The sequence below is a fragment of the Micromys minutus genome (genome assembly GCF_963924665.1).
Source record: "Micromys minutus genome assembly, chromosome: 9".
Classification (NCBI taxonomy): Eukaryota; Metazoa; Chordata; class Mammalia; order Rodentia; family Muridae; genus Micromys; species Micromys minutus.
Window position 1 is genome coordinate 46,922,729 of NC_137978.1, and position 13,886 is coordinate 46,936,614.

At 47.5% G+C, this 13,886-nt stretch overlaps 2 protein-coding genes across 3 annotated transcripts in view; one reads left to right on the plus strand and one right to left on the minus strand.

The window, feature by feature from the left end:
- Positions 1–5,705, plus strand: part of EYA3 (EYA transcriptional coactivator and phosphatase 3) — a 74,312-nt gene extending 68,607 nt beyond the window's left edge. For both annotated transcript variants that reach the window (XM_080921862.1, XM_080921863.1), the window contains 2 exons: positions 1,450–1,550; positions 2,206–5,705. In XM_080921862.1, the coding sequence (XP_080777988.1) occupies positions 1,450–1,550; positions 2,206–2,286 (182 nt within the window). In that variant the 3' untranslated portion in view covers positions 2,287–5,705. The remainder of the gene's footprint in view (positions 1–1,449; positions 1,551–2,205) is intronic.
- Positions 5,706–9,266: 3,561 nt separating this feature from the next.
- XKR8 (XK related 8) lies at positions 9,267–13,863 on the minus strand (the record flags this gene model as incomplete). Its single annotated transcript, XM_080921251.1, has 3 exons — positions 13,549–13,863; positions 12,415–12,611; positions 9,267–9,979 (listed from the first exon to the last, which is right to left on the minus strand). The coding sequence occupies exons 1-3, from the start codon at positions 13,839–13,841 to the stop codon at positions 9,267–9,269; spliced, it is 1,203 nt and encodes a 400-aa protein (XP_080777377.1). The 5' UTR covers positions 13,842–13,863.
- Positions 13,864–13,886: the final 23 nt, after the last annotated feature.

A 13,886-nucleotide genomic window follows, 5' to 3' on the forward strand; every position in this document is an offset into this window, starting at 1 on the left:
CACTTGTTCTTCAGGGGGCCAGAGTGAGTTCCCAACAACTAACTATATGCTGGCTCACTCCTAACTTCATGTTGGGAAATTTGATGCCCTCTTCTGGCCACTGAGGGCAGTAAATACATACATGATACACATACATGTAGGTAAAACACACATAAAATGAGTACATTTAATTAAAAAATTTTTAATATATATATAATTTTAATATATATAATATATATATAAGTGCCTTAGTTCCTAGATTAGTATATTTGTGTTATTGGTTTTTGTTGGTTTTGTTGTTGATGTTTTCTTTTGGTTTGGTCTAGTCCGGTCCGGTCCTGTCCTGTCCTGGCCATTCTGAGTGCTGGGATTAAAAATGTACACCAGCACTGCATGGCTTTTTTTTTTTTTTTTTAATGAATGAAGCGCTTTAGAACTTTTTATTTAATGAATTTTTATGTGTGTATGTGCTCATGCAGGCGGCAAGCAATCAAGGCACACATGTGTACGTCAGTCTGCTCTCTTTCCTGTGTATGGGCTCTGGGCCTTGACTGGAGTCATCAGACCCGGCAGGACGCTTCTTTATGCTCTGTACCATCTCTGTGTGCTTTACAATCACTTTCCTGCAGATGGCCAGCAAGTGTGTTGAGGAAGGGTCTTGAAGTCTGTTGAGGAAGAGCGAGGCCGACTCGCAGCACACACCTGGGTTTGGCCTGAGTGGCATTGCAAACCTTTATCATTCTACCCCCAGGTGCCCCAAAGCAGCAAGGGCTATGATTTCCCCTTATTTCTTCAACAAAGTATCTTTCCCATAGCAGTACTCTGCTTGTGTCAGAAAGATTCTTAGAACTGTCTACCAGGCAGTGGTACACACCTTTAATCCCCATGCTTGGGAGGTAGAGGCAGGTGGATCTTTGAGTTCAAGATCAGCCTGGTCTGCAGAGTGAGTTCCAGGACAGCTGAGGCTACACAGAGAACCTGCCCCCCCCCCAAAAAAAAAGTTAATCCCTCATTAATGGTTTAATGTGGTCTAGTAGCAAAATGCTTCCCTAGTGAGAACATGGCTCTGGTTTGGTCCCAAGCACCACCAAAAATCATCATCATTTCAAGACATTTATTTCCCACAGTCAGATGAATACAGCCTCTGAATTGCAAATACCATGTACAGTTGTTTGTTTATAACCGCTGTTGGTCACATAGATGGCCCTGCTTAAAACCATGTGACACAGAAATTCATAAAGGTGGGAAAGAGACGTTGGGAGCCATGGGAGTGGGATGGGCATAATCAGAACACATTTCTATATACAGATGAAATTCGAGAGAACATCTGCTGTAAATCCAGGCTATAGCCTGGATTTATAGTAGAGTCACAAGCCAAATCTAGCTGCTGGCTAGCTTGGGATTTGGAATACATCACTAAACCTGTGATGGCCCATTCTCTATAACATGAGGACTTTTTTTTCTTTGTAGGTAAGGAGAGCTGCTTTGAGAGAATTGTTTCGAGATTTGGGAAAAAGGTCACATATGTAGTGATTGGAGATGGACGAGATGAAGAAATTGCAGCCAAGCAGGTAACTGGAAAAGGAAAAATTCAGTTTGTGGTTGTGCATGAAGCAATTAGAAAAACTATATAGGAGAGCCAGGGATATACATCTATACACTCGGGAGGCAGTAGGAGGAATGAGCTACACAAGGGGTGAGCAGGGCTATGAGTGAAGGAGGAAGAGAAGTCTGAGGGTTAGCTCACTTGGTAGAATTTGAGCCTGCTAGAGCTAAGGCTGACAGGAAATTAACTATCTGCAAGGAAGTGAGACTTACCATAGTATCAACTTCTTTCCCAGACTATCAGATGTAACAGGATTTTCTATTACTCCGTCTGGCCTCAATCTTATAATTCCTTTTGCCTCAGCCTCCCAAGTGCTAGGATCACAGGTATTCACCACCATATTCAGAAATACCTTTTTATCTGAGCCATTTTATTTAATCCTGAAGACATTAAAAGCTGGAATAAGTTTCTCATACAAGTACAGGTAGCATTGAACTCTCCTGAAAATCCCTCACATCATTATAGTATCCTGTATTGTACAGTTATTACACATGACTTGATCCTTCAGCCCTGTGAGGAGGGCAAGGATAGATGGGTACCAAGAGCCTCGAGATGTCTGTGGAGGAGGGGTCCAAGTTGAGTTCCAGAAACTGAGCTAACTAGCCTTCCTTCTCTTCCAGCACAATATGCCCTTTTGGAGGATCACAAACCATGGAGACCTGGTGTCCCTGCACCAGGCCTTAGAGCTTGACTTCCTCTAAGAACTGGAATGTGGAGCCTTCCTTCCTTGTGAGCTTCTTTTTACCTCTGACAGGAGCCAGAAGCCAGACCCCTGAGCCCCTTCTCTCCTGTCTGTCTGCGTGTCTCAGCGCTCCCTCCCCTTCTCTTCTGCTCTTTCTCTCTCCACGGAATGCTGGCGAGAATACAATCAGAACCAACAACTGCAGTTTTTGCTGAGTGAGCTGCAGCCCACATCCACTGTCCAGCAGGAGGTGGCTGGAGAAAGTGCAGACCGACTGCAACTGCCATGCTTTCATTTCTCTGTTTCATTTGAAAAAGGAAGAAAAGCCGACGCTCAGGCCACAGTTGTACTCTTGTTGCATGGGCAGACTGGGAGCTGCTCCTGATTGTGTGGATGGAAAATGTGTCCCCTTGAGATCGTCTTCTGTTCTCTTAGCTATAGTACGTGTCTCCCAGTGGATGGGTATGTGATTTTTATAGGTGAGGGTCTGGTCTCTAAAGCAGCCTCCCCCACTTTTCTATGAAGAAAGCAGTGTGTAAAGTTTCTGTGACAGTAGTAATGGAACTATCTAAAATACCTCCATGACGGGACCTCTTCTGGATAGGACAGAGGATCCAGTGCTCTGCTCTCTAGGGAGGCTCCTTGCCATCTAGAGGGCCCTGATCACTTAGATTTTGGCATCTCCCATCTTGTAAACCTCAGTCTCCTTGGGAATAGTCCTTCATTTGTAACCAAATGGCACAACCCTGGAAAATCCTTCCCACAGACAATAAATCTAAGCCTTTAGTTTGTAATTCAGAAGCTCTGTCCCAGGAAGCTCAGCCTCCAAACTGAAGAAAAGGGGCTTGGACTTATTGGTAAGATTTCACCTTGTGTTCCTGCAGAGCAGTATTCCCAGCAGATGCTTCCTCTGTGGTTAGCTCAGTGGTCAGATGCTGGGCACACTCCCTGCCCTGACAACCACCTCTCTCAATGCAGCTCTGGCCAGTCCCTACCCACTTGATTCAAGTAAAAAGGCCAAGCGCAGACTGGCTGCTTCCTTCACCTGCACTTACATGCAGTGAGCCCACCTTGTATTTACACAGATCTGTGCCTAGGAGTGGAGAGCAGAGAGCTAGAATCAAAACCCAGTTCCCATGAAGTACCCCACTGCTCTAACTCCATGCTGAAGTGGGAAGCCAGGCCAGAAAGACTTTCCTGACTTAAATGCTTGAAAATACAATCCTGAGTAGGTGCAAGAGCACCTCTCAAACCTGTGCCCCTGCACCCTAGACAGTTAGGAGGGAAACTGGGCCTCAAGCCCAGCTGTGTTTTTTGGGATTTTTTGTTTTTTGGTTTTTTTGTTTGTTTGTTTGTTTTGGGGGGGTTGGATGTTTTTGTTTTTTAAGGCACTATCCCTTCAGGACCAATGTCAGTGCCTGCTTAATTGGATTAAACTTCCCTAGAGTTGAAGAAATGTGCAGCCTTGGTCTTCAGGCTATAATCACTGTCCCCGGAGATCCCGACGCACAGAGGCAAAATTCCTCTGTGCCAGGCTACCAGATAAGGACAGAAAGGCTGACAATATCTTCAGAACTGTTGGACACTTCTGAGGACTTCTGAGACCAGCAATTGAGGAAGGAGCTCAGACAAGGAGGTGAGGTTGGTGTCTTGGCCACTCATTTGGCTTTGGTTTTAGGTACAGGGTTGGGAGCAAGGAGCTCAGTCTAAGCCAGATCTTCCTAGGCTGTATATAGCACTGCTATCCTGCTATCCTAGTCCTGGCCAGCCTTGCTTCCTTCGTTGCCCGTGTAGTTTCTTGTCCTGGACAATGGCCACCTATTGGTGCTGTGCTTCAGGCTTACTAGACTGCCAAGTGGTGACACACCCCTCTGCACACAGGTACCACCACAAACACTTCATGGGACACACTATTCTTAGAATATAACAGGGAATCCCCTCCTCTTGCCCTGACTGGAGAGGCAAGGAGGTGTTCTGAGCTGAGTGGCTACTGTTCCAGCCACAGCCACTCTGTCAGGGCAGACAGGGAGCAGGAACGCATTGGTGTCCAGGAACTGCTGCCCTTTGTGCTGATTTTCTCTCCCACAAAGGCTTGTGAAGGAAAATGAGCCAGCATCATTAAGAGCTGTGCTTGGTAGTTAACAGTACCCACTGCTTGTGCAGAGGTCCAAGGTTTGGACCCACAAGACTTCACAACCTCTAACTGCAGCTCCAGTGGGTTTGTTGCCCTTTTCTGGCCTCTTCAGGCACCAAGCACTTACATGTAAGAAAACACTCATAAGTATAAAATAAAATTTATTTTAATATTAAAAGCTATTGGAAGTTAGACTTGAAGGAAACTGGGTCCTTTCATCAACATTAGAAGGCAGTCCTTACTGGAAGAACACCTTGAAGAAATTAGCTGGTGAATTCTTTCCCTGCTGATCCTGTGTTCTGGAAGATTAGTCTGGACATCTCATGGTGACAGCTAGTTCTAGGAGTGTCTGTGGAGTTGCAGGAATGTCCTGGGATACAAGGTGGCTTGACTTTCGAATGTAAAAGTGACTGTGCCTTAGCATCACCCTGTCCAGTGCCCCGGGGCAGCTGGTGATGTCCGAGAGAGTGGATGCCTGCTCCACATTTTAGGTGCCTATTTAGGCTTTTGATTTGGGGGTGTTCTCTTCTCTGCTAGTTGGGTGTCAGAGCTAGTGTCCCGAGAGACTTGGCACAGCTTGTTTTCATTCACCCAAACCCAACCTTCACAGCTCCAAGTAGAATCTGATTGGCAAACCACAGCTGCGAGCACATGGCGCTTCTAGACAGTGCTTTGAGTGGGCGGTACACAACTGACTTGGAGCACAGGCCAGCCTCCAAGTGCCAAGCTTGGGCCTCGTTCCTCACTCTTCCCCAGGTTGTAGCTGAGGCCCTGCTTGAGTAAGCTTGTGCTCCTTGATGCTCACCTGGTCAGGCAGGCTAGACCTACCCAGACACACTCATTGTAGATACCAAGTTGGAATTCTGAGCTTCCCAAATATCTTAACCACAAGAGGGAAAACTCTGCTTGTGCCCCAGCCTTATCTGCGGGCCGTTCGCCCTCCCTCTACCCTGAGTCAATTCTAGTGAGCATGGCTCCCTGGCTGCCTCCTCTCACACTGAGCAGAACCATCCTAGTTAAGGACCATTTCTACTTGGATCATCACTCTCCCTTTGGACTCCAGATGCCTCTCTAGCAGGAAAAGGCATCAGTTGGGTTGGATATATTTATGTGACTGCGGGCATTTGTGGTTATAGAGTCCTTGACCATAATGTTATATGTAATGGAAACTATCTTATAAACTTGAAAAAATAAAGTTTTTATTTTCTATACAGTTTTCTCCTTTGTCTTTTCTAACTATGGTTAGCCCGTTTGCCAAGCCGTTTGGGGTCCTAATCAGGGCTTCATTAAGATGTCTGCCTTTAAGTAACTGAGTCATTCATTTCACACATACAAAACGTCATCATTTGGTCTATATGTTGGAAAATAAAAAGTTGTAAAGTTTGCAAAAGAAATGAATTGTTTCTAAAATACACTGATTTTTAAGGTATAGAAATGAAATAGATTTCATGAGCTGTCAAGTGTGCTAAACTTTACTAAAAAGAAGTCAGTCTGTGCTGAGCATTAAGCTGCAAACCCAATAAAACTAATGAACTAATATGAAACTTTGATCTGGCTTGATTTCACGTCACATCAACCAGTTTTTCTTCATTCTTCCACGTTTGGTCTGATTGGTCCCCATTAGCTTAGACAAAAGACCCAAGAAGCCATTTGTTCCAAGAAGGAAATTAGGATTTGTTTCTAGTTTCCAAAGGTTAGATGTGTGAATTTCCTCCAAGAAGTAGAAAGTTGTCTCGGTCTCTGGTTGGTGATCTTTTGAGCCACAGTGCAGCTGAAGTAGACGGTTAGCTGCACTTAGTTACAAGGTTCTAGTGTTGCCTGCTTTCCAAACCCTGTAGCTTCGAATTGGACCTATTTGGCTCCAAGCGGGCCAGATGTGCAATGCACGCACCTGCCCAAGAGCTCTCTGGATTTGTGGATGAGACACACACACCATCTAATTTTGATATGCCTTGACTAGCTCAGTGGCTGGGCATTTCTTAACCATGAAGTGTGCACACATTCTCCCCTCCAACTTTTTTGGGTCAACTTGTTTAAATCAACATTTCATCTCTGCTACCCCAGACCCAATTGGGAGAGTGAAATCCTTCTGCTTCCAAGTCCTAGAGATTGTCCTCCCTCCCTCCATCCCTGGCCCACCTCTTTCATCTTGCTCAGCCATGGGCCCTTGACAACTTTATTTCCCAATCTCAGCCAACTGGGGGCAGGCTTCCTTTTAGCAAAGCACATTCCCATGTGATTCTGGAAACTGAATTAAGACAGCATCAAAACCAATCCCCAACAAACCCAAACAGCAAACACCATCTCCCAAAAGAACATTTCTCCAGCAGACCTTTCAGTAATGTAGATTTTAAGGTTTATTTTTCTAAAACAGGTTTCTTCACATTTCAAAGTTCTCAGTCAGGTTTGATGTTTGTAACCTTAAGAAGCTGAAGTGGAATTATCAAGAGTTTGGGCTAGCCTAAGCTATAGTGTGGAGCCTTGTTTCAAATGACCAAAAACAAAACTACATGTGTTTCACTGGCAATCTTCAAGAACATTTTCTAATTACAGATAATGTCACTAACCTGGTTTTAAATTCTCTAAAATTTTAAGAACTTTGCATGGTAGTGTTAAAGCTAAGGCAAGAGAAGCAAGCAGGGTGTGCTCAGGAACATCTCAAATAGGCCAGATTGTGTGTCACAAAACAAGAGCAATATTGTAACATGTTTTTTTAATCTTAAAAAAACTGATATTTTTGTTTCTGTATATGCATGTGCAAAGGCCAAAGAGGATGTTGGATCCCCTGGAGCCAGAGCTAGGTCAGTTGTGAGCTACTCAGAAGGAGTACTGGAAACCAAACCTCAGTCCTCTACAGGAGCTGGGAGTGCTCCTAACTGCTGAGTTCCAGTCCCAGCCCTGAAAGTTTTTTTAATCCCAGCACTTGATAGATGGAGGCAGGGGGATTAGTAGTTCAGCCCCAGCTATGTTCTATGTTCCAAGATAGCATGGGCTAAGCCCTGATTCATAAACACAAAGTATGACTGAGTGTATTTTAGGTTAGTATATGCTATGTGTTTTAGGTAGTATATACAGTTTGGATTTAATTAAGTACGTTACCATCACTTGACAACTTCATCTGGACAACAGATGAAAGCTCAGCCAAAACTAAAATTCTAAATATATGCTGTGGTCTTTATAATTTTTGTTTTGTTTGCGGCAGGGTCTCATATAGTCTAAGCTAGCTTCTGACTTTGTCACTGAACTCCGGATGTCCTTGCCCAGACTGGTAGGTGTGTCACTCTGGCCCAGCCCTCAACAGATCTTCCCCTTTTCATAAATTAAAATAACAATGATTTCAGGTGTGTACCTCCCGGGACATCTGATTATAGAATGGTGCCTTCTGATGTAATTACATCTGTTTTTTTCATGAGATAGTGTAGACAGAGGTAGCGATTGATTTTCATGCCCTTTTAACATCAACAACCACTTTGGCTCCTTTTACAGGTTTGTAAAATTCAGGTCTGGAAATCACTAGGTCCTTTCTGTCCATAAGAGTCAGCCCATACATTTTTAGTATAAGGAGCACCTTCTCCCAACAGCACCCCACAGTCCTCTTGTGGGATTTGCAGACTCCTCCAACATAACCCACCCACAACTCTAGGCTCTGCTTACCACTCAGGGACTCCAGGCTGCAGTCACTGTCAATGCCTCAGTTTCCCTAATGGTGCTTTATAAAGCTGCAACTTGCACCCACAACATATATCCTCCCTTTCACTTCTTCCATGTTTTTCTTTAAGCACTTGGCATGATGGTGCGTGTTTTGGCCACAGTTTATTTCACCGCCACGCAAACAAATGATGGGTAGAACTATCTTGGTCCCCAGCACTGGGACCTAGAACCCTTTCTTCTGTCCCTGGTACCTTTCTCCTGTTCCACCAGACCACTGACCTCCCCGAGTAGAACATCACATCTCCACAGAACCATCGATCACATCCCAGGAACCACCTCACCTCTCACCCACAAAGGGCACCCAGTACTTCACCTTCCACCCAACCCCTCAAACTTGCCTCTTCGTCCTAAAGATGCCATGTCCTCTTTAGGTTCAGCACAGAGCTGCTAAGAGAATGCACTGGAGCCTACCCATGAATTCTGACAGCCAGATGAGCAACCTGCCCTGGCTCACTCGCTCCTATATCAAACAAAATTGAGTCAAACCTAAGATGGCCCACATCTGTATGCCAGGGATCTGTGTCCATTTTAAGGGGTCCCAGGCCCCTGGTACATGTCTGTAAAGAGTGATATATTGCACTGGATGGTACATACTGGTTTGGAGAATCTCATGAGGTTTTAATACTGTTAAACACATGCACACATGTTCTTCTTTCACATAGACTGAGGTAGGAGAATGAAAAATACTCAATGGGCATCATATAACCTACACCACAGGTCCCTAAGGCACTTGGTGTGAAGGTGGCCTGAGAGCCCGAGCATCGGCGTCTCTGGCCTCTGCTGTTGAGGAGTCTACCAGGATCCTTCCAGGTGGGCAGGGAAAGAAGCTAGCGTGGCAGCCAGTTCTCAAGTCAGGATGATGCTCCCAGAACATAAAGTGCCTTCAGCATTTGTTGGTTGAAGTAAATGGATGGGATGGGACATGGAAGAGTTCTGGAGAACGAACATCTCCCAGAATCTCTGCCATCTAGAGCAGGCTAGGGAACCAGGAACCAGGACACCACCAATCACCTGAGAGGTGAGAATGGTAACAACTGAAGATTTGGCAACAGCAGCTCTGTTGGCTGGAGAAGAAAAAATGGCTTGCATGTGATTGGCCCCCTTGTTTCAATGCCCTACTCTCATCTTCCTCACAGGCTGAATCAGACACCACCTCAGATGACTCCATTCAGCTCTACCTCCTGTGACAGGGCAGCCTGAGCTTTGGTCTTGGCAAAGAAGTTCTGTGCTAACCGAGTGGCGCGCCTGTTATAAATCCGCTTAGGACGTCTGGGAGGAAGGAGTCTTAGGATTCCATCCACGAGGTCAGGTTCCCAGCTGCAGCTAGGGTGCAGCCAGAGGTAGTAGATTATACGCAAAGCCAGTCCCAGGAAGAAGCAGGCTCCTCCTATAGTGACCCACACCGACAATGAGGCCCCACTGGGGAGCCAGGTGCTGTGTGTCATGCAGGAGGCAATGACCAGCAGAACACTGTCACTGAAGATGAAGATCAGATGGATGATGGCCCGGCCTCGAGTGCGGCCCCCAGACACATTGAACCAAGAGAAATAAAGGATGAGAGCGACTGTCACCCGGTAGAGCCACTCACCGTTGGAGTCTGGCATAAACTTTGTGTCTTGAAGCCAGACCCAGAACAGTAGTACCAGCCAAAAGCTGAGGAAATGCAGGGCCACATAGTAGGGGAAGACAGCTGAGAACAAGGCGACGGCACAGATTCGGGGCCCCAACAGCAGCAGGTTCCACAGGAAGTACACAGCAGAAGAGCTCCAGCCCAGGCGTGACTTGGAGGGAAGACATGTACGCAAGGACCGATGGTAGTCCAGCAGTGCCCATGAGATGCCCAGAAACGATGAGCTGATGCCAAACCCTACCAAGAGCAAGAAGAAAGAAGTCAGCCTGTGTGTAGCCTGTCTATCAGCCCCCAGACCCCTCGTAGAAACCCAGAACCAGACCTTAGAAGCCCCAAATTGCTCAAGAGACAGTTGGAGAGGGAGAACATTTGGAGAAGACAGTGTTCTGCTTTCAAGTGCTGTCCCAGTGACATTCCTAAGTATGAAAGGGTATGTGACAGGAAGACCTGACTGTACCTCAGTGGTGTCTTAAGCCTCTTCCAGGTTCTGTAACCTTTCCCAGACAAGCCCATGTTCTCAGGGTCTGACAACTTGGCAGCTCTTGCCCCCCTTTCTCCATGTCAGAGAGTAGACAGGTATCAGAGAGTAGTAACAGGCCTCCAATTGCAGCTCTCCTCGGGACTGGGAGTGATGGGCAGCCCACCCCTCTCCACTCTCCTCCATGTCTAGCCTAGCCCATTATCCTGATCTAGGAGTTTATGATAGGGTTCATGTCCCACCTCTGCATTGCCTAGGGCACATGGGCCTCCAAGAAGAGAGTATCATGGGATGCCCTACAGAGTGTCTCTCCTCAGCTCTTCTAACTCATCCACTCAACAGGAGTTTACTGATAACCTACTGCATACTCAGAGCCCACTTGTGGCCTGGTATCAAATCTCTACCTGCCAACTCCTCACCCTACAAACCCCATCCTGGATAAATTCTGGGGCTACCCATCTAGGTTCCACTCTGCTGTCAGAGACCCCTGAAACAACCAACCTACCCCATTAACACAGCAATTACCTGCTTTTCTGGTTTGGTGATTCCCACACACACTCACCCTCATCCCCACCCCCACCATCCACCAACACCTCCCACCATCCCTGAGACAAGGTTTCTGTGTGTAGTCTGGCTGTCCTGAAACTCACTCTGTAGACCAGGCTGACCTAGAAATCAGAGATTCACCTGCCTCTGCCTCCCAAGTGCTGGATTCAAAGAATGCACCATAATTGCCTGGTCTTTATTCTACCCTTGAGCTCCTGGAGGATGAGAAACTTATTCTGCTTACCTGGGACCTCCAGGTGACCCAAAATGCATAAATGTTGGCTCAGTCAAAAGTAGAGGGAAAACTATCTCCTCATGCTCTACCGACAATGCAGACCATCTTTACCTGGTTCTGATCTCAAACATATGTCAAGAGCCTAGCGGGTGCTGAGAATGAGCAGTCACCTTTCTGTGTCTCTCTTCTATGACATGAGGGGTTCTCCCAAGTTCCACCACAAGTGATGACAAGCGCCCGCAGAGGACCCTGAGGTACGACGTGATGGGCAACAGAAAGGGGTGCCCTAGGCTCTCAATAAGGTGTGAGGTAGTCTCAGGCTGGGCCTGTGGTCTTGAGGAAGTCTCTCCCAAGGTTCCTCACTGTTTATGGGGCCCTGCCACCTGCCTCCTCTGGTCATTCAGTACACCTAGTGTAACTATTTGTTTTACAGGCGACTGGCTGGGTGGAGACTCTATATCTGGTTCCCAGCTGTGTCCCCAGCATTGTGACAAAGAAGAACCTTGAGTATATGAAAGTACTCTGTGGGAACCAAGTGAAGTCCTGACTGGATGTGTATTACTGACATGCACACAACCACATCAAGGACCCCATTGCCTCAGACCCATGGGGATGGCAGGGACCCCCGGTCTAAGGACGGATATTTAGAAACAGCTGTCCTTTAGCTGAAACCAGTATATGCAGACACTGTCAACTGCGGCTCCACCTCCCATGACACAACCTGAGATGGATCCCCTACAGAAGCCTCCAAATGTGCTAGGCTGCTGCTGCAGAGCCCAAGGCCTACCCAACACCAGCTCTTTCGTGTACCTGTTGTTTCCCGCTATGGTTGCCCGTCAGGTCAACCCCTAAACTATAGGGGGGTTCAGACAGTGTTCAATAAAATGTCCATTATCTACTAACCCTGTAATGTGTCAGGTAGCCTACATATTTTATGTATTACCATCAAAATAATAAAGAGTTCAGTACTGGGGGCGGGGGGATCTCTGGGAGCTCGAGGCTAGCCTGGTCTACACAATGAGAGCCTGACTCAGAGATGGAGAGCAATTGAGAAACACACCTGACACTGACCTCTGGTTTCTGCACATACACACGTATCTGTAAATGCACACAAACATGGACACATACACATAAGTCCCCGGACCTTCTATGCGTGTAATTCCCCTCATTCCATCTTCTCGTTACTCCATAAGCTAGGCACATTCATTATGCCCGGTGCTCAGCTGAGAACCAACTGATGGTTTGAGTCACTGTTCTAAGCTCATGCAGCTGGAAAGTGACTTTACATTTGAATCCAGACCAACTGCCCAAAGTTCAGTCACACCCCCTCCTCCCCAAGTTTTTTCTCCCTGTGCATAAGAGTGAGAACACCCCTGAGGGGAGGAGAGGTGACAGCTGTGGCCCAGCACTCACACTGGTAGTATTCAGCTTGGCCACTCTGCAACACAATAGCCAGCACCAGTGTGAGCTGTGGTGTCGCCTCCAAGAAGCTCTCAAAAAGCCGTAGCATGCTGATGTCCAGGGAGAGGAAGTCTGCATAGGCCAGGTCACACTCGGACGGTACCTCCTGGTAGCACATGGACAGCCCTTGATGCATCCCATACAGGCACCTAGGCAGAACACACGGGTGCCCAGTGGGCCAGGTCAGCATTCTGTGAAGTTTTCCATCTCCTACCACTGAGTGCATGGAGGCCGACTTCATCCTAGCTTGTCACTTAAAAGCTACCTGGACGGGCCTGAGAGACGGCTTAGTTGTCCTCCACTGCTCTTGCAGAGGACCAGAGTTTTGGCTCCCAGCACCACATGAGGTGCGTCACATGTAACTCCAAGAGATCCGACACGTCTCTTGGGGCCTTGCCAGTACTGTCCTTCATGGTGGTCTGAGCTATACTCAGGATGATACAATTGTTCAGGCAAAATGCAAACATTCCAAGGTCCCTCCCCACAGCTGGAGACTCTGCAGCTTTGCCAAGATCCAAGACTTTTAAAACAGATTCCGGATCCATCCACCACACCCCAGCCCAGCCCACTTCAGGAAGCCCTGCTTCATCACATGATTCTGACCCCCTGATTTCGTTTTCTCCCATCTAACAACCCAAGGTCCTATTCACATTGAGAGAGAGAGAGAGAGAGAGAGAGACAGAGAGAGAGAGGAGAGACAGACAGAGACAGGGCGGGGGTGGGCAGGGGATGTTCTCAGGCCAGCACTGTGCCAGGGACTTTCTCACTGTCCTTCAGACTGAACCTGGGTCCTACCCAGTTCAGAAAAAACACACAATCCCCACACATTTTCCAATAACCAGTCTGTGTCCAGTCCTGACTGGCTCCAGGAACACAGATAAGTCAAGCAGGACCCTCTTCCATCCTTGATGGGAAAGCCAATGTTCACAGGAAAAGACAGAAATGACAAAGAAAGGGACGGGGCATCTCTGACTCCAAGACCCTGAGGCTCTCCCTCCCTCTTTCTTGGACCTGTGTTTCCACCTACGCCCAGGAGAAGACTGAACTGGCTGTCAACCCACTTTCCTCAACAGGCCGGGCACTCACCTATACAGGTAGCCAAGCTGCAGCAGGTGCAGCAGAGCCAGGAAACGACGCGAGGGCTGCAACTGGTGCAGCTCAGCGGGGTCAGCTGTCAGCCAGAACCAGCTGAAGAGCTGCAGCAGCACCGAGGCTTGGCACAGCAGCACCACCACCAGCGCGGCCCACAGGTAACGGCCAACGAGCACGTACTGGACGATGGCCCACAGGTCGGCGACCAGGTCCAACAGGAAAGACAAGGTACTCACCAGGCCTACGACCAAGTCTAAGGCCACTTGGAGGTTCACGGACTGAGGCATGCCGCCCCAGGCAACCTCACAACCGCGGAACTACCTCCAGCCCGG